The sequence below is a fragment of the Protomyctophum parallelum genome (assembly GCF_964188405.1).
Source record: "Protomyctophum parallelum genome assembly, chromosome: 12".
Lineage (NCBI taxonomy): Eukaryota > Metazoa > Chordata > Actinopteri > Myctophiformes > Myctophidae > Protomyctophum > Protomyctophum parallelum.
Window position 1 is genome coordinate 25294639 of NC_139712.1, and position 22572 is coordinate 25317210.

The window sequence follows — 22572 nt, forward strand, 5'->3', positions numbered from 1 at the left end:
GGAGATTGAATCGGTGGTTCGTGTGGCTCAACGGACTCAGCCTGACCCCGGTAATGGCCCAGCTAACAGACTTTTTGTGCCTAATTCAGTCTGCTCACAGGTCCTCCAATGGGTTCACGCATCTCGCTTTGCATGCCACCCTGGAATCAACCGCACCCTGACCCTTCTCAAGCGGCACTTCTGGTGGCCCACCATGACCGCTGACACCCGGGCCTTCGTTTCTGCCTGCACTGTATGTGCCCGTGGAAAGTCTTCCCACCAGCCACCTGCAGGCCTACTTCGTCCCTTGCCAGTTCCTAGTCGCCCCTGGTCCCACGTGGCTCTGGACTTTGTTACTGGTCTCCCTCTATCTCGAGGCAACACAGCAATACTCACCATTGTGGACAGATTTTCTAAAGCAGTCCATTTTGTGGCTCTCCCCAAGCTGCCCACAGCCCTAGAAACTGCTGACCTCATGGTGCACCATGTGTTCCGGATCCATGGCATACCCCTGGACATCGTTTCAGACAGAGGACCCCAGTTCATCTCCCAGGTGTGGAAGTCTTTCTGTCGTGCTCTTGGGGCCTCTGTGAGCCTGTCTTCTGGTCATCACCCGCAGACTAACGGGCAGACGGAACGGGCCAACCAGGATCTGGAGGTAGCCCTCCGGTGTGTCGCTGCCAAGAACCCCTCCTCTTGGAGCACCCACCTTGTGTGGATTGAATATGCCCACAATTCCCTGGTCAGCGCTGCCACAGGTGTATCACCATTTGAGGGCTCTCTGGGTTACCAACCGCCCCTGTTTCCAGCTGAGGAGGCCGACATTGCTGTTCCCTCTGTCCAGACTCACCTGCGGCATTGTCGAAAGGTGTGGAAGGATGTGCGTGCCGCCCTGCTTGGCTCAGTTGACCGCAATCGTCGCTTTGCTGACCGCCACCGAACTCCTGCCCCTGTGTACCAGCCGGGACAACGTGTGTGGTTGTCCGCCAAGGACCTCCCCTTGAAGACGGACTCCAGGAAGCTCTCGCCCCGTTTTGTGGGTCCCTTTGAGATCCTCTCCGTCATCAACCCCACTGCGGTCAAGCTCAAGTTACCCCCTAACATGAAGGTTCATCCCACCTTCCACGTCTCCCAGCTGAAACCAGTTTTGACCAGCCCGCTTTCTCCTCCAGATGAGCCCCCCCCACCCCCCCGTGTCATTGATGACCATCCGGCCTACACTGTCCGGCGGCTGCTGGACGTGCGCCGCCGGGGTAGGGGATTCCAGTACTTGGTGGATTGGGAAGGTTACGGCCCAGAAGAGCGATGCTGGGTGCCACGTCGCTTCATCCTGGATCCGTCTCTCATCTCCGATTTTCGCCGCAGACACCCTGCTGAGCCTGGTGGATCGCCCGGGGGCGTTCCGTGAGGGGGAGGCACTGTCACGGCCCCTGCCAGTGTCCTGTCTGTGTCTATTTGTGTTAGTCTGTCTGTCTGTGTGTGAGCATGTGTGGGCGTGGCTTGGTTCCTGGATTTCCAGATTGGCACACCTGGCTCTGATCATCCAATCACACTCACCTGCCTGCCATCTTCCCATCACCAGCACTCCATAAAAGCCCTGGTTTCCCAGCCGCGAGCTGCCAGATCGTCCCACAGTTTTCCGTGCGGTAATTCTAGCTATTATCTCTTAGTGTTTCCCAGTGATAATTATCCCTAGTGTTTTTGTTCTACTTTACTTTGTTCCAGTGTTTTTTGGTTTTTGACTTTGGTTTTTCCCTCTGCCTCAGTTTGCCTGCCAGCCTACCTGCTAGCCAGCTCCTGCTAGCCAGCACCTGCTAGCTTGCTGGAAAGTAGCCAATCTACAAGCTCACCCTGGACCTACTGCCTTTCTACAAGCTCATCTCTTGTTTTGAATAAACACCCTTGGACTTTGCCCTCCTTGTCGTGTCTGCATTTGGGTCTGCCAGTTTGGTTAAACGTGACAGGTAGCAACATCAGCTAGCATTACGATCGGATAAAAAAATGGATTAAACAATACAAATCCAAAGGGCCCGCATGCAAGCGTAGCCCTTATGCCCATGTCACCACAGTGCAGCGCCAAATACATCTTTCTTGCATCAAAGAAAAATAAAACATAGAGGGGGGGGGGGGGGGGTAAGAAGACATCACATTTCAAGTAAGATTGAAATGTGATGTGAGAGGCTTTTTTGTGCACAAAAAAACTCTCCTCCTACGCATACCATCAAAAGGGATGAGCTGTGCGCGCGGGGGGAGGAAAAAAAGATAACCTAGCTACAATTTCCCATGTGTTTGTGTAAGTGTGTTCCTGGCATATCTCCTGAAGGTCATGTCACGTTGCCTCAAAGTCCTGCATTATCATGGCGGGTTCAGTGGAAACGAACACGGCCCATAGTCTGAAGACACAACAGGTGTCAGGGAGGGCGGGTGTTGAGGTGGGGCAGAGGACTCTTTTCTTGCGCTGTCTCTTCTTGTGGAGATTGTCAATGGGGGGGAATCAGATTCATGTTTAGAGCGAGGATGTAGCAATATGGCTATTTCTCCTCTCTGTCCGTTATGGCTCTCTGTCCATCATGGCTCTCTGCAGGGTGCTCTCTTCCTTATACCTTCCAAGAAAAGCACACTAGGCAAGTTTATAGCAGGACAATTTGGGTATTTCACCTTATTTTCCTTCCAAATGTGGACTGGTCATCATTGAATGTATAGGACAAAACAAGTGGAAGACATGTCGAGGATTCCAGAGTTTGACGACGTCGGTGTGAAATGTCTCCGACTCGGAGCAAAGCAAAGGAAGTGATTAATGGTGTGTCACTAGCAGTTCCCACATAGAAGCTGAAGCTAGGAGGATAAAACACAATAGTGACTAGCGAGGGGGCAAAGGAGGAAAGAATAATCTATTTGTCTGACGTTGGAGAGAGTTTATGTGAAAGTTGAAGACATATAAGTTATTAATGTTTATTTATTTTGTTTGTCTTTTTTAAAGTTTGTTTTGTAAAACTCGAGTCACTATGAGGTAGAGATGCTCCGATCGATCGGTGGCCGATTAATAACCGATCCGGATAACCGATCCGGATGCAAAATTCTCCGATGCGCAAAGCTGTGCCGTTTACATCCATGTGCGTGCGTGTGTGTGTGTGTGTGTGCGTGTGCATGTGTGTGTGGGCATGTGCGTGTGTGTGTGTGTGCGTTAACCCTTACAGAGCTCTCTATCTTCTTCCGTCTCGTCAGATCGGTGATGTTGTCTCCATTGTAGACGATGCTCTCCATGCAGCCTCGGAAGTTCTTCCTTCCACCAGTGTCTCCCCCTAGAGGTTTCACACTGTAGGGCATCCCCCCGAAACTCAGCTAGAGAGAGAGAGAGAGCGAGAGAGAGACCTTAACACACTGTAGGGCAGGGGTGTCAAACTGGCGATGTAAAAAAGAGAGAGAGAGAGAGAGAGAGAGAGAGAGAGAGAGAGGACGTCCCAAACGGTGTTCATGTCCTCATGTCCTCAACTAAAAGCCTTTTCAGACTGACACCTTGGTAATTAATTTTCAATGAGAAGCGGGCGGGCGATTAGGAGTCAGGACGTGTGGAGAAGTTGATGGGCATAGACGCAAGTGGGCGCACTCCTGTGACAGTGTTGTGCGTGTTCTCATTTCGTGCACAGGCCCGCCGGTGAATAGACCTGGATCGTGGTCAGCTTTTTTTCCCGCGTTTTTTGGCTGGGGAGTGGGGACCCCCGGAAATGCTTTGGCCATGTCTTGTGACCCCCGTCCCGCCCATGCAAGGCACCAACCTGCACATCAGGAGCAATTAGGGGTTCAGTGTCTTGCTCAAGGACACTTTGACACTAACTCTGCGTTTACCATCCAGCCACTCTACCCCTGAGCCAACGCCGCCCTGAGCCACCACCGCCGCTATTCACAGACACAAGCACAGCCACCAGATACAAAACAGGACTAAAGCACATCGTAAGAAAACAAAACAAAATTAAACTACCCGACACATTGGGGGAGAAAAGAAATCACCCAAAACCCCCAGAACAGATTGGAACGTAAACCTGAAGAGAGAATACACCGTGGCAGAATACACTGACTGTTACTAAATTAGGCAACCGTGGAGTCAGTTGAATACAGCCTCACCGCCGAGGAATGAAAGGAAAGGCCACCACCGACAGAGCTGGCTCCCAAGGGATCACAAATTGTGCGTCCTCTGTCCAGCAGACACACAATGAGGCAGAACGCTATACACTTTCTAACTACCTGCCAGCTGTGCCGAGACACAAAATAACTCAACTCCCATTTCTGCTGGGCAAATAATTGCCAATGCCCTGACGCCACGAGAATCAATTTGGCACGTAGGCGTACCGATACGATATGGGTTTAATTTGTTGTTATTCATTCCCCTTTTCCAAAGCTTAAACTAGGCAGGCTGCAGAATGTAGATAACCCACACAGCAACATTTTGTGTTGAAATGTTTCAGGTCATGATTATGAATTCAATACCCTGAAAATGTTTTTGGTGATATCCTTTGTGTTTGACTGTACTCTGTACTGCTTACATTTCTGACTAATGAAATATTAAATCAATCAATCATAGACAGATAGGTAGACTACAGATAACTAACATAACCAGATAGTTAAGGTCCCTGCACACGGGACGCATTTTCAGATTTTCAGCTGTGTTTTTCCGTCGGTTTTCCGAAGAAAAAAAAACGCTTCCAGTGTGCAACCACCTTTAGGCTGTATAGATAACCAACATAACCATATAGGCATATGCAAGGGATAATGTCTGCCTAGGTCATACATGGGCAACTGGAGGCCCGGGGGCCACATGCGGCCCCCACCTTCACTTAATGCGGCCCGCAGGTTAATATCAGAATATCAGTGTCAGTGTTTCTAGTGCTGCACTGTTGACAGCTAAAACGTCCTATTGTCCCTTGTCCCTCCCATTGTCACACCCACTTCTGTCCAGCTCTAAGGTGATAAAATGTTGTGAATATTGAAAAGGGCTTTTCTCAGCTTTGGGTGAAAGGCCCCAGTCATTTTAAAATGGTTATATCTCCTTCAATTATTGTTATATAAATCTGAAAAATGGAAAAGTAGAGTTGAGGGCCTTTTTGCTGGAGTTGGTCACATTAATGATTTCAGCCGTTACAATTCCAAACATGCAAACATGACCCGCTTTTGTATGTCCAATGTATTTGGATTTAGTTCATAAAGTTAACATAACTATAACTAAATTCATTAGAAATTAAATGAAAAAGGCTATTTGTGCTACGACAGTAATATGCAATGTGGCCCCTCTAGATTGTGTGTGGTAAATAAAATGGTCAATGGTGCATTTATATAGCGCCTTTATCCAAGGCGCTTTACAGAGATTGTGCATTACATTCACCCATTCACTCACACGTTCACACACTGATGCCGGGGGAAACCATGCAAGGCACCAACCTGCACATCAGGAGCAATTAGGGGTTCAGTGTCTCGCTCAAGGACACTTCGACGCTAACACTGGGGGAGCCCGCAGGTTCGAACTGGGAACCTTTCGGTTTCCATCCGGTCACTCTACCCCCTGAGCCACCGCCGCCCGTGGAAATATGTGGAAATAGGTCGCTGGACTAGGTGGTCATTGTCGGGAGATAATTGACCGACAGGGGGTTGAACCAACGACCCGAAGCGGAGCCTCATTGCTCCCGGAGCCGCCGGCCGTGCCACTGCCTCCGGGTGTTCCCTGCTCCCGTTTATACACCTCGTTTCACTGGTTATGCAAAAGGCACAGCGACAAACACCACAGGAGTGTATTATTAGCATTTTATCCGGTAATGTAAAACATAATGTTACCCGTGCCGATAAAGCTGCAGAGAATTTAAAGAGAGGAGCGAGTCACTGAGAAACAAAACTAATCATTTGGAGAGAGGACTTCGCTGAGAAACGAAAACCTAATTGCAAAATAAATGGAGCAGGACAGAGTGTGTCTATGAGGTCATTACAGAACAATGGCTTGGTCCCTGGTGGTTCATAGGCATCCCTCCGGCAGCAGTGTTGTTTTCGTCGACTAAAACTAAGACGAAAAATGTCCGTCGACTACCTTTTTTCACTGCACGAAAACTAAATGGAAACTAAATGAAAACTAAGCTATGATGACTAAAACTATATGACTAAATATACTGAGAATTTCGTCAACAAATAAAAACTAGACTAAAATGTTAGGAAGGGACTAGTGGACAAGAGATCCACTATAAGTCATTTTAGTGGAAAAAAAACAGTCATTACGACAGCATCAAGGCCCACCAAAATACATTTTGTTCGACTAAATCAACTGTAGATTCAGTCGACTAAAGTCTTATGATATTTAGTCGACTAAAACTAGACTAATACAAAAACATTCCAGGTGACTAAAATGTGACTAGAACTAAGTGAAAGCTATTCAAGAGACAATGACAAACTAAAATCAAAATGTGCTGCCAAAAACGACACTGCCCGGCAGCGTCCAGTACCTTCCCAGTTCCACAATAACAACAGAGTACAAAACTCTGTTGCTGGCCTTCAAAGCAACCAAAGCACGTCTGATCGGACCCTACAAACCCTCCCACGCGCCAGTGTTGATTTCGTCGACTAATACTATGACAAAAATATTCATCGACTACCTTTTTTCACTGACGAAAACTAATGGAAACAAAATGAATACTATGATGACTAAAACTAAGATTATATAATTTTGACAGAGATTGTCAATCTCTGCCTAATGACAATTTCGTCAACAAATAAAACTAGACTAAAGTGTTAGGAAGGGACTAGTGGACAAGAGATCCAGTATAAGTCATTTTACACTTGGTTGCATGCATGCTGAAAATAGCAGATCTACAGAACGGCTATTTTCAGCAGATGTACAATCAGTCATTACAAGACCATCACCTCAAGGCCCAGCTAAATACATTTTAGCCGACTAAACTAAATTAAAATTATTCAAGAGACCGTGACTAAAACGGATTACTTTATCTGAGTTACATCTTCTGATAGGTGTACTTGAATGCTGACATGACATAGTAATCCCAGTGTTTCATTAGCGCGACGGAACGTGACAAAATAGGCTACAGCTGAGCTTTGTTGCGCTGCTGACAGGTAGCGCTGCATGAACACACGCGTAACACACGCGTTGAAACAAGGCTGTGGTAAAGAAACCAAGAAGGAGTGGACAGTGATGTCACTGTTATGCAACACACAAGTAGTACAGATTGAAGCAGTTTATAGTCAGTCAGTGACATCACTGACCGATTAGCCTCTGTAACCAGACTTTCTTTTCACCGTTGTCTTGATTCTTCTTCTTTGTTTTTTCTTCATGGGCCCCTTGGGGGCGCTGTGGCCCCGGTGCATTTTGCACGATTGCACCGTCGATAAATTGGCCACTGTTTCCTATGGTGTGTATGCACGGAGATGCAATTTTGTGCTTTTTCACCGTGTTTGGGTGAGACCGGGTAGATTGGACGACATAGGACAGCTATCCAGAAAAGTGATGTGACTGGAGTGGCAGCCATTTCAAGTCATACAACGTTTGCACACTCACTCATGTAATATCTCCTTACTGTACTGTACTGTATGTGCCCATGGAAACAGTTATAAAACATTAACCTTATCTGTTGGTGAAAATGGACACCGCCTCTCTCCCCTGCCCTAGCTACTAAATGAAGCCCTCTCTCCACTGCCCTAGCTACTAAACGAAGGCCTAACTCTTGTCCCAGTTTACTCAACAAACCAGGTATTTTCATATACACGCAGTGAGGCTACCAACTATGACCTAGACTTATGTGTGTCTTTATAAAAATGCTGACATCATCGGAAGTGACACGGCCGGGGCAGAGAGTCCAGTCAACATATTTGGCGGCTCGAGGTTGGAGTTTAGAGCAGTGGATCTGCGGACAAGATGGACGGCTGTGGCTCAGGAGGTAGAGCAGGTCATCCAATGATCCATGGGTCAGCGGTTCGAATCCCGGCTCCTCCTGTCTACATGTCGAAGTGTCCTTGGGCAAGACACTGAACCCCAAATTGCTCCCAATGTGCTGGTTGGTACCTTGCATGGCTTCCGCTGCCATCGGTGTATGAATGGGTGAATGTAATGCGCCTTGGATAAAGGTGCTATATAAATGCACCATTTACCATTTATAGAAGACAAGACACCCCCCGCTAGAAGCATTTGGAAAAGTCCGCAGGTAATCTTTCAGTTCCTGGAGCACGTCCATGGCCAGCTGTCCAGAGTGACGTCTGAAAGACTAGAGTTCAAAACATTGTAGCCTGGGAGGATGAACGCACCAGACTGGGTTTCATGCATGTGGTTCAGGACAGTGTTGTTTTTGTCACAGTCTCTTGAATAGTTTTCACTTAGTTTTAGTCACATTTTTGTCACCTGGAATGTATTAGTGTTAGTCTAGTTTTAGTCGACTAGGTGTCATGAGATTCCGATATTTTTTGTTGCAGCATTGATACTTCTAACAGATGTGAGTACAGTGAGTACTATATCAATTACCAGCCCGGTTGTATTGCATCAAAGCTCCCCAGCATCTGGTGGCTGCCTCACAGTGAAGAGTACAGACTAAACTGACTGTTTATCACACACTTCTCCACCTCCTGTAGTGCTACTCTTCTGGGAAACAGAAATGTACTGCTGGCACACACATAAACGTGCGCACGCACGCACGGCGGCGCACGCACACACACAGTTGGTCCTTTACCCATCTTTCTCACACCATCTGCCTTCTTCTGCTTTGCTTTCCACAGAGAGACCTCGGAAGTTCTGAAAGCTTTGATAGAAACCTGGCACCGTGAAGCATCTGGTTTGTTTTTTGTTAATGCCAGACTGAATTTTGTGCAGAAGCAGGTGGTGGTGATTATCTGTGACAATGACAGGGCTACAGCTCCTGAGTGAAAGCTGTCGCTGCAATGACAGCAACGTTGTCAGACATCCCATCAATGCCATGTGTAATAAGGGCCTTTCTCTGCCTTTCCCTTCTCCCATTGTTTATATTGTGTTTCGTTTCCAAGATGGCCACAGCACCAGGAGGGGGTGGGGCGGAGGTGAGCGGGCGGGGTCGACATATGACCTTACTGGGCTGCATTCAAGACACTCGCCTTGTGTCTGACACCTGACTTGTGTCTGAACACAGTTTTGATTTGTGTTCTGTCCCCCCTCCCCCCATCAAACAAAATGTTTGGTCAAACCACATGAGCTTCCATTGGAAATGCATTGGAGCGGCCATTAATCACAGACACAAGACAGACACAAGACAGGCGTCTTGCATGTGTGAATGCTGCGCAGTAAGGCCACGCCCTCCTGGTGCTGCGGCCATCTTGGAAACTAAACACAATATAAACAATGGGAGAAGGGTGGGGGCCGATAAAGGCCCTCATTGTGTATTGGCTCACTGAAGGATGCTGAGCTCATCAGACTGGACATGCATGTTTTAACCTAACGGACGGCAGGTCGGCCCATAGCACTTACCCCACCCCCTTAGATAGCATTTCTGTAGACTTAGATAGCATTTGATACAGACTTATAGCATGTTATGTAGACAGCACTATAATTGCATTGTATGTAGTCATAGCACGTCATAGTAGTGCTCCCTGTGCTACTGTAATCTCCAAATGAAGGAAGCACGCACGACTCCAGTTCGTCTCCATCTCTTTGATCATTTCACCGGGTGCGCGGTCAGGAAAGACACTTTTAAACCAGAGAACACCATCACTCACGGAACTGTCTAAGGCACTTTATTGTTTCATTATAGGTAGGTATGGGATGCTGCAAACAGACAGGTCACACAACAACGAATGGCGTGTAGCCTTCGTCAGCGTTGTATCCTTATAACTCCAAAATGTTCATTTTTCAGGAAATCCATAAACAAAAAGGTAGGAGCACACACCAAGAGTATAAGGAGGTGCTGACCACGGGATACAAACTTTAAAATACAAAGGAGAGGTGGCACAACAACAGAGCCTTCTTCAGGGTGGGTTCCTACCCTGACGAAGGCACCTTGTTTGTCGAAACGTTGGTACAATAAAAGTATTTTTGCATCGGGACTATACGAGTTGTGCGACCTCTCCTTTCTATTTTACATTTTTAAGGAAATTAATAAAAAAAAATAACGATGCAATACTGCCTCATCAAAGTCGGTGTTGTGACTTTATATATTGTCAATTACTTACATGAGAAGGAGAGAGGTGGTGGAGTCCAATGCATTTTTTACTACTTTCCATTGGTTCAATATTTTCAAAACAACACAGACGTAAAGGGTGTTCAATAGTACTGATTTATGGAATAAAATCAAAAACGTCAAACATGGAGTTATGAGGTTTCCTCCGGACAGCATTACATGTATCATAATCTCCACCTCTAAAGTCTCTGTAGAGACACCGAACTCTGACGTCATTTGGGAGGACGGGGAGAGAGGACTTCATGGAAGTTAAGAAAGGTCTCCTAAGTCCTGACTTCCTCGTTAGACGTATAGCACAGTATTTTATGACAATGTGAAGTTCATTAAAAACAAGAACCACTAGTGTTTCCACTTTCTGGTTCAGAAGCCGCTGAGAGGGAGGCAGAGTAGACAGACAGCCATTACCTCTGTGTCTGTGTGTGTGTGTGTGTGTGTGTGTGTGTGTGTGTGTGTGTGTGTGTGTGTGTGTGTACGCGCGCGCGCAAGTGAGTGTGTGGGTGCGACTCTGTGGGCGTGCAGTGATGCTTCACAGGTCTCAGTAATTACTAACCAAGGGCAAACACAACGAAACCCCAGACATGGTTGCTGTGTTGTGTCGCGCGCACACACACACACAAACGCAAGAGTTGTATGGATTTTCCTGCAGAGGTCTTAAATGGCCAGCTTTACTTTAATCGTAGCGTAGTTACGTTTTCCATGCACGCAATCTCACACACACACACACACACACACACACACACACACACACACACACACACACACACACACACACACACACACACACACACACACACACACACACACACACACAACACACACACACACACAACGTGGGTTGTACATTCTAGAATCAATATATGTTCCATCATGCATGCATTAATTCATTATGCATGTTTTTTATGGATTTGGTGTAGAACACAAGAGTATAAAACCAATGTATGATATCCTATATGATCACACTGTTCACAAAGAGTATAAAACTAATGTCTGCATGTCTTATTCTTATGGGTTCAGAACTTCAGGCAGATATGCTCGAGTTTATGTGCATGTGCACCGAGGCCACAGCAGTGGTGGACATTTTGGGGTTCCACAGATCCAAAGCCCATTCATATTTGCCATAGGGACTTTCCGAAAATATTTATATTAATAATTTTAAGCCTGGAACAAAGTCATCCATGGTCATGAAAATCCACCGTAGACATGACTACTAATTTCTGCCAAGGAATTCCATGCAGATGATCATTTTTCGAAGTGTTGGATGTCACTCTGTGCCCACCTGTTTTGAATTTGCACATAATGCAGGAGTCAGCAGGAGTTTACCTTACTGAAAACGCTCTCAAACTGACACTAATGAAGTATAAGATGTCTACGGTGGATTTTTATGAAACAAACTCTTTGCATAATATAAATAATTCAAGCTTTTCATGCAGCTGCAATGTTGGTGAGTTTGGCGTTGTTAAATACAATCACTTTTCTGTTTGGATGTATGGGCTGTCGATGGCAAATTGCGGCTAGTTGCCACGCTGCCGTTAAATCAATGGCAAGATGGCCGCGGCCGACATATGGTCAATGGTATGCCTCACAGGCCACTCAGCTCTTAGCCCACGTCCGGCTCTTCCATATGCCCAGTCCAGATCCACTCACCTCATAGTCCAGGTCCAGGTGGTCGAACTCTCCGTTGGTCCTGAAGTGCTGTGTGTGCGTATCGAGCGTGAAGTTGACATTGCGTCGGTATCGTTCCATCACCACCGAGTGCCAGTGGGCGTCGTCCAAAAGGCTGCCCGTCATCACGGAGGTGTGGCCCAGGATGGAGCCGTGCTGGTTACTGCCTGTTGACGGACCAGTGAGGAAAGAGGGGGAGGAGTTTACTGCATGTCAATCAGCGGTGAGTGACACATACAGTGACGCCTGGTTTGAATGTTATCCGCCGATAATCACCAGTATTATGTTCGTATCAAGACCATGCAATGTAACCAGCATGGACATTCTCTACATACTGCCTATACCGCCAACAGGCGGAAGTGAAATGACTGCCATCGAAGCGAAAACAATGTGAAACTGCGCCATACAACAACTTTGCTTTGTGTTTACTTAGGTGGCCGGTTATAAGACTGAGGATAGGGTTAGTTAGGGTTAGAGTTAGGGTTCGATTTAGGGACCTGAGGCCAATTCTACAAATGTCTTGTGACATGTTTCCCCAAAAAATATATGTAATTGGCCACTGACCCCAATCTGAAAATATGTTGTTCCAGGGACCATTTTATAAAGTTTTGTAAAGTGTACAGTATGTGGGCCATGGTGACATCGATCAATTCTGGATTAAAAGCTTCTAATATATTATTTATGCCCCAAAATCTATAAATCTCACACACTATTAAGGCAACCGGCGGCTCCACATGCCGCACAAGGTGCCCTTTTCTTCACTTGAGCACCTGCTGCCCCTCTATATGTCTGTGCATGCCACTGCTTAAAGGGGTTCCCGTCCTAAATGAGTTAAGGAAGGACATTCTTCCTTCAGTGTGCGAGCCTCTTCTTCTTGCTACTGGACTTTCATGCTGGTATAATATCAGTGCCAATATTATTCTCTCGTGTTTAAAAATGTTATAATGTGCACGTGTTTCAGAGCTGGTGTGTTTTTTGTGCACTTCAGTTCACATGGATGTTACGCCTGTTTTACAGAGCCCAAATTGCCAAGAAAAAATCAAACTGTGGCTCAATTGTGATCAATTGATATCAACTGTGGATACTTCATTGTGTATGTGTGTGTGTGTGTGCGTGCGTGCGTTCGTGCGTGCGTGCGTGCGCTCCTCACCCAGGTTGATGGACAGCAGTAGTCTGGCCTTGTGCAGCTCCAGGGTGATGTAGTCTCCCTGTTGACCTTCTCCGTGAAGGATCACTCCGTCGCTCTCCGACGTCTTGAACTTCAGAGAGATCACGTCCTTAACGATCTTCATCTTCTTCACCTGCACGACAAACGGTTACAAGAAGGTCAAACATCAAACAACAAGGGGATCGACCGTCTGCCGTCTGCGAGATATCGAGTGATGCTCAGGACTTCAGATGTTCCCCATTTAGGACGGGAACGCATCCGTGTCGCTTTAGTGTTTAACCCATTCTGACCGGGCACCCATTTTGGTGTTGGCATCATGTTATGCTTTAGCTATTGAAAAATAGCAGATCTACAAGCTCGTATCGCGCCACCGAGTGGCGCGATACGAGCTTGTAGGTCTGCTATTTTTTGAAAAATCGAAGAACGACTGACATTTTTAGAATCTGATCTCAGGTCAGAATGGGTTAAATCATTATTTGAAACTTTAGCCGTTGAAAAATAGCAGATCTACAAGCTCGAAGAGCGGCAAAATGTGGTGAAAACGTAAGCCCCCTAACCTACTAGTGCAGTGGTTCTCAACGTTTTGGGCTGTGGGACCCCCGGAAATGCCTTGGGTCTCACGACCCCCGCCTCGCCCCGCCCCCTAACCCACCCCCAATACAAATTGACCTCTACAATAACCTCAATAATAGAGAAAATACATCATAAATAAATACAGAAACCAGATATAATTATTAAGGAAGGTTTATGCATGTACAATGTGTACTATACAGTATGTCAACTCTTCATTTCCATTTCCAGCCATTCAGTTGCAAAAAAAAACCAAAAAGTTTTTATATATATATAATATGGGGACCCCCCCAAAATAATTTGGCGACCCCCAGGTTGAGGACCCCTGCATTAGGGGTCCAGGACCCCCTGTTGAAGACCCCTGGTGTAATGCAATATGCTGATACTGACATGGCACGTTACCGTATTATGCTGTGTGCTTTTAAATCATAAATAGAACAAACTTCACTGTAAAAATGATATGGTAGATAAATGTTTCATGTTGGATCTACGGTATGTGATCTGAAATTATCGTCCTACTTATTTCTGTTCTGATGATTAAAAGAGCGTCTCCTGAAATAATTAGACTGTTTTTATATCTCATAATTAGAACACGAGTCGAGACATCTTGTCAAACACGATAGCAACAGCCGTAGGCCTACCTTGAAACGATACGAGATCACTGCTTGTCCGTCAAAGTTGATCACGTCAGACCCTGAAGGGGGAGGGAGAGAGAGAGAGAGAGAGAGAGAGAGAGAGAGAGTCAGTGTGGGCACTGTGGGGGTCAACCTGTGAAGTGTTTTTTTTTCATCACAGCCAATCACAACGAGATAAGAGGAACGAGCTTAAGGAGAGAAATGAGAGAGCGAGAGAGAACAGCTGTGAATATTGACTCTTAGCTGAAATATGCTAATCTGAGTAAAACAAAAAAGCAGCGCGCACACACACACACACACACACACACACAGGAAAGACGCAAGTGGGTCGTAACACCAGTAATTTATCCAGAACCTTAATTGAAAATTGTTATCAAAATCAATTTGCCAGCTTTTAATAGGATGGTCGTTGGAGAGGCTGGAAGAGTCAGTTCACTGAGTGTACTGAGAGAGAGAGAGAGAGAGAGAGAGAGAGAGAGAGAGATGGGGACAGACAGTGTGTGTGTGTGTGTGTGTGTGTGTGTGTGTGTGTGTGTGTGTGTGTGTGTGTGTGTGTGCGTGCACTATACTCACAGTAGTAACATCCATAGAGCTCCACTCTCAGTCCGATCCGTCCCTCCTCACTCCAGTCCAGAGGGATCAGCCTGAGGAAGCGAGCCACCAGGGGGCGCCGCAGCTCGTGACGGACAGCACTCTCTGAGTTGGAGTTCCCTGAGAAGGCCTGTAGGGGGAGACCCAGGCGCGCACAGGCACAGGCACACCCACACCCCACGCACACACACACACACACACACACACACACACACTTACTTTAACCATTTATTTATGCATACAAGGACACAAATATTAGAGGTGCATTTAAGTTACATCTGCAAAATCATGTGTTTTCATGATACAATAGGCATGTCACTCAGTACTCAATGGGTATAATTAACAGCGTCTCCGCTAGTCTGTGCGTATGCCCTCGAGGCTGCCAAATATAAAGACAAATTGTCTGCACCTAGGCCTGTGCCGTGGCTCAGCGGTCCAGGCACCTTGGCCGGCAGCCCAAGTCTGGCAGTGTGCCGCAGGTTTGACTCCCGATCCCGACGGCCTTTACTGAATGTCACCCCCCATCTCTCTCCCCATTTCCTGTCAGCCTACTGTCTGTCCCTCTATAAAAAGAATATATAAAATAAAGGTGAAAGCTACAAAAAAAAAAAACATTAAAAAAAACCCTATAGCCCAGCTCTGAGATGTTATGTAGAAGTGGTTGGTATTTCATGACCGTGGTCATACTGTAAAGGCTTCCTCTAGGCTGTCATCAAAGTTGCAGGCTATCTCTAATACAGACACTTCTCTGGACTCTTCACCAAACACAACAATATCTGGTGTATTAGCTCTCACAGATGTAAAGGTATCTGGGTTATAACAGAGATGGAGCATGGATGAAATGACCCTGGAATGTTTGTACATTCTCACTGAAGATGCATGACACACACACACACACACACACACACACACACACACACACACACACACACACACGCGCTACATCCTCAACAGCATCCCTCCACAGGGCTCTATTTTAGGTCCAATCTTGTTTATGTTGTACCTGCTCCCCCTAGGATCTATTTTTAGAAAACACAGTGTTTCCTTCCACTGTTACGCTGATGACAGCCAAATCTACCTGCCTCTGAAACGTAACAAACCCTTGCTCGCTTGCCTGGAGGATGTAAAAGCATGGCTGGCTTTAAACTTTTTAAACTTTAACGACGGCAAGACCGAAGTTATGGTGTTTGGGCCAAGCAACAATGTGTTTCCTCCCAGTGATTTACGTCCCCTTGAGCCTTTCTTAAAGCCAATTGCCACCAATCTAGGCGTTAAAATAGACTCTGATCTAAAAATGGACAAACAGGTAAATGAAACAGTCAGAAAGAGCTTTTTCCAGCTTAGAAGCCCTGTGTTCGAATTTTCGAAACTGTTATCCATGCCTTTATGACATCCCTCCTCGACTACTGTAATGCCCTGCATATTGGAGTCAACCAGGTCTCCATATCTCGCTTACAGTTAGTCCAGAATGCCACGGTTGCTTACAGGTACACGTAAGCGTGACCATATTAGTCCTGTACTAGCCTCCCTCCATTGGCTTCCTGTGCGATACAGGATTGATTGAAGTTTTGCTTTTTGTTTTTAAATGTTTAAATGGTTTGGCACCCATTTATCTCTCTGAACTACTCAAACCGTATGTTCCCACAAGGACCCTCAGGTCCTCTGACCAGCTTCTCCTGGTGGTGCCTAAATCAAGGCTGAAGCTCAGAGGGAACCGGGCTTTTGCAGTCGCAGCTCCCAAGCTCTGGAATGAGCTGCCTCTGCAGACAAGACAAGACAAGACAAGCCCCCACTCTTCAGGTGTTTAAATCACGCCTCAAGACATATTTTTATTCTTTGGCTTTTCCAAGCATAGTATGAGCTTTTTGATGTTGAAAGTGACACTGTGTACTGTATGTTGTTTGTTTTTTAAATGAAGTTGTGATTTGTATTATTTTATTGTAAAGCACTTTTGTACAACTTGTTATTTAAATGTGCAATTGAAATAAAGATGGTATGGTATGGTATGGTAAGGCCTGTGGGGCAGACCAAGAGCATGCTTAGAGCCTTAGACTGGTGAAGAGTATCTCTTTTGACCCATGTACGCAAAGCAAATGTCAGTGCAAGCTGACAATAAAGTTGTGTCGTATCAGGCGCGACAGGGGCGGTATTTCAGTCGCTGTTGTGACGAAAAAAGAGCTGAGCCAGAAGGCAAAGCTCTCCGCCTACAGCTCTGTCACGGAATTCTGTTTAAGTCAACATTTACTGTCCCTCATTTAGCCGTGTCAATCTCTGTTCATTCCTTAATCTGTTTTCTCTCTGTATCCTGTTCTTGTTTTGCCTTGAGGCAATATTGTTTTAGTCCATATGGTCACATCGCGTCTTATCAATTGACCTCGAGTGGAGGTTACAGTGAGTGGCCATAGCTGAGTGGTTAGTGATCCCACCCTGGGGAGCCAGAGCCCCTGGTTGTGCCGGTACGATTCCAGGCCAGGTCAGCCAAGTGTGGATGTGTGTCCCTGAGCAAGACTCTTAACCACAAATCTCTCCCCGAGCACCGTTTAATCCAATGGCTGCTCGCTGCTCCCAGTTTATTGGGTAAAATGCAGAGGAAGAAGTATAATGTGAGAAAAAACACCCTGAAGGATTGGAGATTATTACATTTTTTTTCTTCTTTATTCTAGGGTCTTATTTCTTGTTTATTCTTGCCTCAGCTGTGGAGTATTTGGAGGGTATTTAAGGAGAGAGCAGAGGTTACATTTATCGCGTCGTGGGTCACGTGTGGAACCGCATCAAAACACACACCCAGAACCATCAGTATATCACTGTGCCGACCTGTGAAACAGCTTGATGGCTACAAGTATTTGGGTTCATATATAGCAGTGGTTTTCAACCTTTTTCTTATCAAGGCCCATTAGCCTATATATTCAGCATTTGAGTCACAGACCAGGACCACCATTTGACGACATTTAGCCTCTCAGACCCCAAAACTAAAGAATATTTTGAAATCGTTTGATAACATTTTTTGTCCACAGTTCCATGCTGTATTTATGTTGGTACCATAGGAGAGATAACAGGCAAACATTGATCAAAATGACAATATTTATTTAACATTATCTAATTGTGTAGACATCTTGTAAATTAAGTAATGGAGATGTTTATTTAACAATAATTTAACTCTTGAGAGCGTAAAATTAAACCTAATGGACCCAGAAGGGTACATTTGGTTTAATTTTACACTATCAAGAGTTAAATATCTACAGTATATAGGGTCCATTTGGTTACCAACTTTCTATCATTTAGCTGTGGACCACCTGGAATCCCTTCAAGGACCACTGGTTGAAAACCACTGAAATAAATCTTCTTCCCAAAAGGACTTTCAAACTAGGAAGGGTATATGGCCTGGTCAGCATGCAATGACATGCATAAGAACTGCAGAGGTGGCAACCATGAAAGATTACCAACTCGAGTCGTGACAAATCATGACAACAAACACAATATTTTGGACCAAACAAATAATTACAAAGAAGAAAAACAACAAAAGAAAGTGCTGTTTTTTTCTACTTTCTAATTATTTGTTTGGCCCAAAACATTGTGTTTATTCTCATGATTTGTCACGACAAGAGTTGGCTTTGTCCGCGGCGTAAACATCTTTAAATAAATACTTTCTGAAAAGTCTATGAGGAAAATGAACAGGGATGTCTTTTCCGGGTCTCTCGAGGGGGCGGGACTGTGAGGCTCTATCTATAGGATATACTTTTTAAAAACTTTTTCCTTTGGGCATGAATGAGTAAAAACTATTTTTCCTTTGGGCATGAATGAGGAATGTCTCAGTTTCTGTGAATGGCATCAGGATATTGACGCCCATGGCCCAAAAAGGTACTTTGCCTGGCCATCCCCTTATATTATTGACTAATTGGATCTTTCATTCTAAAATTTAAAAAACAAATCAAATGAATCTAATACCGCAATAGGGATATCTGGGCATAGCTGTTTCCCTGATGCCATGCACATGATGTATTGGATGGATGCTATTGACGGTAAAACAAGAATGATGCTCTATTCTAATGTATGCAACTAATCCATGAACGGCAAAAAAAGCCTGATGTCCCCAGCAACCTACATTAGCTGTGTTTAAACAATCCCGTAATTGTTTTGCTTTGTACATTTTGAGATGTAATTGCTAATCACATTGTTGATTGCCAACAGAGACTTTAATACACAGTCCAAATCTGTGATTACCCACCGGGTGTGATGTGAGGTGATTAGCGGTAAGTTTGTCACCACTCTGGATAGCCAAAACGTTTGTCCCTGTTCACAAATGCAATAAATATTTTGAAGTCTTGGTGTGTGCGACGTATGCATAAGATCTGGTCATCCTAGCTTATTAAGACGTTCAATGTAAAAAATATTATTATAGAGCCAGATAGACCACCTGTGAAGTATAAAAAAATCACTCCTGTGTGAAGTATATATTACAGTCTAACTCGTTTAGGTGATGGTTATGTAAAAACAAATGGCGCCAACACAAACATTAAATGCCATTAACAATAAAGAGACAATATGACGTAATGTGTTACAAAATGATGTGCATTTTCCCTTCATTGTCAATCGTGTTTTTAAAACAAACATTTTAAATAAAAACAAACATTAAACTTACAGTATAGGAGGGGCTAGCGCCCCTCAAAAAAAGGCTTTGGTCGATATCAGGGCATCATTGACAGAAGCATAGGCATAAATCAATGGAATGGTTCTTCCCAACTAAAGCGAAATGTTAGAAAAGGGCTGGCAACCTGCCCATCTGTGTCTCCCCTGCAGGGATCCCAGTGAACATCTGCAAAAACCTTGCAAAATAGAGCAAGTCCCCCCTCTCTCTCTCTCTCTCTCTCTGCCTTATTAATATTCACCTGCCTGTATGATCGTCTCAGGAGGGGGAAGGAGGAGGAGGAGGGCAGAGGTAGGGGATTAAGATTAATAAAAAGTGTTACAGAGTGGAACGTCATAAAGACTCTGCTTACTCAACCATTTAATTCTCTCTGCAACAGAATGAAGCCATTAAACAGCCAGCCATTGTGTCAAAGTGAAAGTGAAAGCTTAGCTACTTCGAAGCACTTTTTGAAGTGCTTTAATTGAACTGTGTATGCGTGCTTAGGTGTGTGATTCTGTGTTTTGTGCATGCTTGTGTGTGTGCTTCTCTCTGCGGTGCGCGTGCATGCGTGCATGCGTGCGTGCATGCATGCGTTCATGCATGCATGTGTGTGTGTGCATGCTTGTGTGATAACGTGTGTCTAACGTGGCTGTCTACGGCATGTGTGTGTGTGTGTGTGTGTGTGTGTGTGTGTGTGTGTGTGTGTATGTGTGTGTGTACCCTGCCTTTCTTCTTTTCTCATTACCTTGATGATTTTTCGCTTCCTTGTTTACTCCGACGTGCAATCTTTCTTTCCCTGTGGCTGCATGCTCTAATTTCCTGCATGTGTGTGTGTGTGTGTGTGTGTGTGTGTGTGTGTGTGTGTGTGTGTGTGTGTGTGTGTGTGTGTGTGTGTGTGTGTGTGTGTGTGTGTGCGTGTGTGCGTGTGTGCGTGCATGCGTGTGCATGGCTGAATGTCTCTGAATGTGTTTGCCAGACTTAAGTGGAAATTTAACCCACTAAGAAGCCGAGCCATGAGGCCCATAGTGGGCAGGAGCCTATCTCCTGTTTCTGTAGCCATGAGGCCCATAGGGCAGGAGCCTGTCTCCTGTTTCTGTAGCCATGAGGCCCATAGGGCAGGAGCCTATCTCCTGTTTCTGTAGCCATGAGGCCCATAGGGCAGGAGCCTATCTCCTGTTTCTGTAGCCATGAGGCCCATAGGGCAGGAGCCTGTCTCCTGTTTCTGTAGCCATGAGGTCCAGAGGGCAGGAGCCTGTCTCCTGTTTCTGTAGCCATGAGGCCCATAGGGCAGGAGCCTATCTCCTGTTTCTGTAGCCATGAGGCCCATAGGGGCAGGAGCCTATCTCCTGTTTCTGTAGCCATGAGGCCCATAGGGCAGGAGCCTGTCTCCTGTTTCTGTAGCCATGAGGCCCATAGGGCAGGAGCCTGTCTCCTGTTTCTGTTGCCATGAGGCCCATAGGGCAGGAGCCTATTTCCTGTTTCTGTAGCCATGAGGCCCATAGGGCAGGAGCCCATCTCCTGTTTCTGTAGCCATGAGGCCCATAGGGCAGGAGCCTGTCTCCTGTTTCTGTTGCCATGATGCCCATAGGGGCAGGAGCCTGTCTCCTGTTTCTGTTGCCATGAGGCCCATAGGACAGGAGCCTGTCTCCTGTTTCTGTAGCCATGAGGCCCATAGGGGCAGGAGCCTGTCTCCTGTTTCTGTTGCCATAAGGCCCATAGGGCAGGAGCCTGTCTCCTGTTTCTATAGCTTGAGGCAGCTTGATGTAAAAGTACACCCCCTGGACATGACGCCAGTCGCCAGTATGTCGCAGTGCAAAGCAGGGAGGCACTGGGTCCCATTTTTCTGAGGTCTTTGGTATGACCCGACCGGGGATCAAACCCCGACTTCCCAGTACCAGGGCGGACACTCAAGGCCACTGAGCTGGTGTGTTTCTTCATCACATGGGTGCTCAAACTTTTTCATGTCAAGGACCCCCGAAATTATATGTATTCGGCCGCCGACCCCATGTCAAAATATTGTGTTTCAGGGACCCTCCCAGAAGCAAAGATTTTAGTTAAAAATGTTCACTTTTAAAATAATCAATCAAAGATTTGCACACAATTGTATGATTTTTTTTGCGTGGTTAACTAAAGTTAAAGTTAAATTATAATGTGACACAGACACTTCCCAGGATTGAATGGGTTAATATCTGCAGATATTCAGAAACAACAAGGAGGTAACGTAATTTCACACGTGGCTGAATTCCTAACTCCGCACTGTGCACGGCTTTAATCATTGTGTTTTGATAAACACATAAGAGTTATGACTCATTCAAGAGATGTTTGTTAAGACTCTGTTCAGATGGCACACTGATTAAATGCAGGAGAGAGAGAGAGAGAGAGAGAGAGAGAGAGAGAGTTACTCGAGGACAACCTATACCCCAGACCCTAACCCTAACCTCACAAGACACAGCTGGTGCAGTGCATGTCAGACTGACACTGCCGTGGACTGGAATGACACTGCCGAGGAATGGACTAACACTGCCGAGGAATGGACCGACACTGCCGTGGAATGGACCGGCACTGCCGTGGAATGGACCGGCACTGCCGTGGAATGGACCGGCACTGCCGTGGAATGGACCGGCACTGCCATGGAATGGACCGGCACTGCCATGGAATGGACCGGCACTGCCGTGGAATGGACCGGCACTGCCGTGGAATGGACCGGCACTGCTGTGGAATGGACTGGCACTGCCGTGGAATGGACTGGCAATGGACTGGCACTGCCGTGGAATCAGTGAATCCAGAACATTTATACTGGGGGTGCTGGAAGGGAGGTTGAGTAGTAATGGAGGTGCAGCCTACTGCCTGTTTATACAGCGTTGTTCCTTATCATCATAATGTCATGTCATTCATGTTTATGGCCAAAATATGTTTTCATCCGTCCCATTTAATATCTTGTTGACTCCTTATTCAGTCTCCACGTTCCTTATTCAGTCTCCATGTTGTCTGCCACCAGCCACAAACGCAATAATGAGAGGTCTACTGCATGTATTCGACCGTGGCCTATAGAGATAGCAGCTCACTGGGAGTCAGGGAGGGTTTTTCTCTGCCGAAAGTTCAGTGCAGGGAAAGTTATCTACAGGTTGCCTGGCAACGCCTGCCTAGGCGCTGTCC

General features: G+C 46.0%; 1 protein-coding gene across 1 annotated transcript in view; it reads right to left on the minus strand.

The window, feature by feature from the left end:
- Positions 1 to 22572, minus strand: part of LOC310867597 (contactin-associated protein-like 2) — a gene marked incomplete at both ends in the record, with an annotated part of 231746 nt that overhangs the window by 100886 nt on the left and 108288 nt on the right. The window contains 5 exons of the mRNA XM_083777712.1: positions 3175 to 3321; positions 11808 to 11992; positions 12976 to 13126; positions 14205 to 14257; positions 14772 to 14919. Of these exons, the coding sequence (XP_083633838.1) occupies positions 3175 to 3321; positions 11808 to 11992; positions 12976 to 13126; positions 14205 to 14257; positions 14772 to 14919 (684 nt within the window). The remainder of the gene's footprint in view (positions 1 to 3174; positions 3322 to 11807; positions 11993 to 12975; positions 13127 to 14204; positions 14258 to 14771; positions 14920 to 22572) is intronic.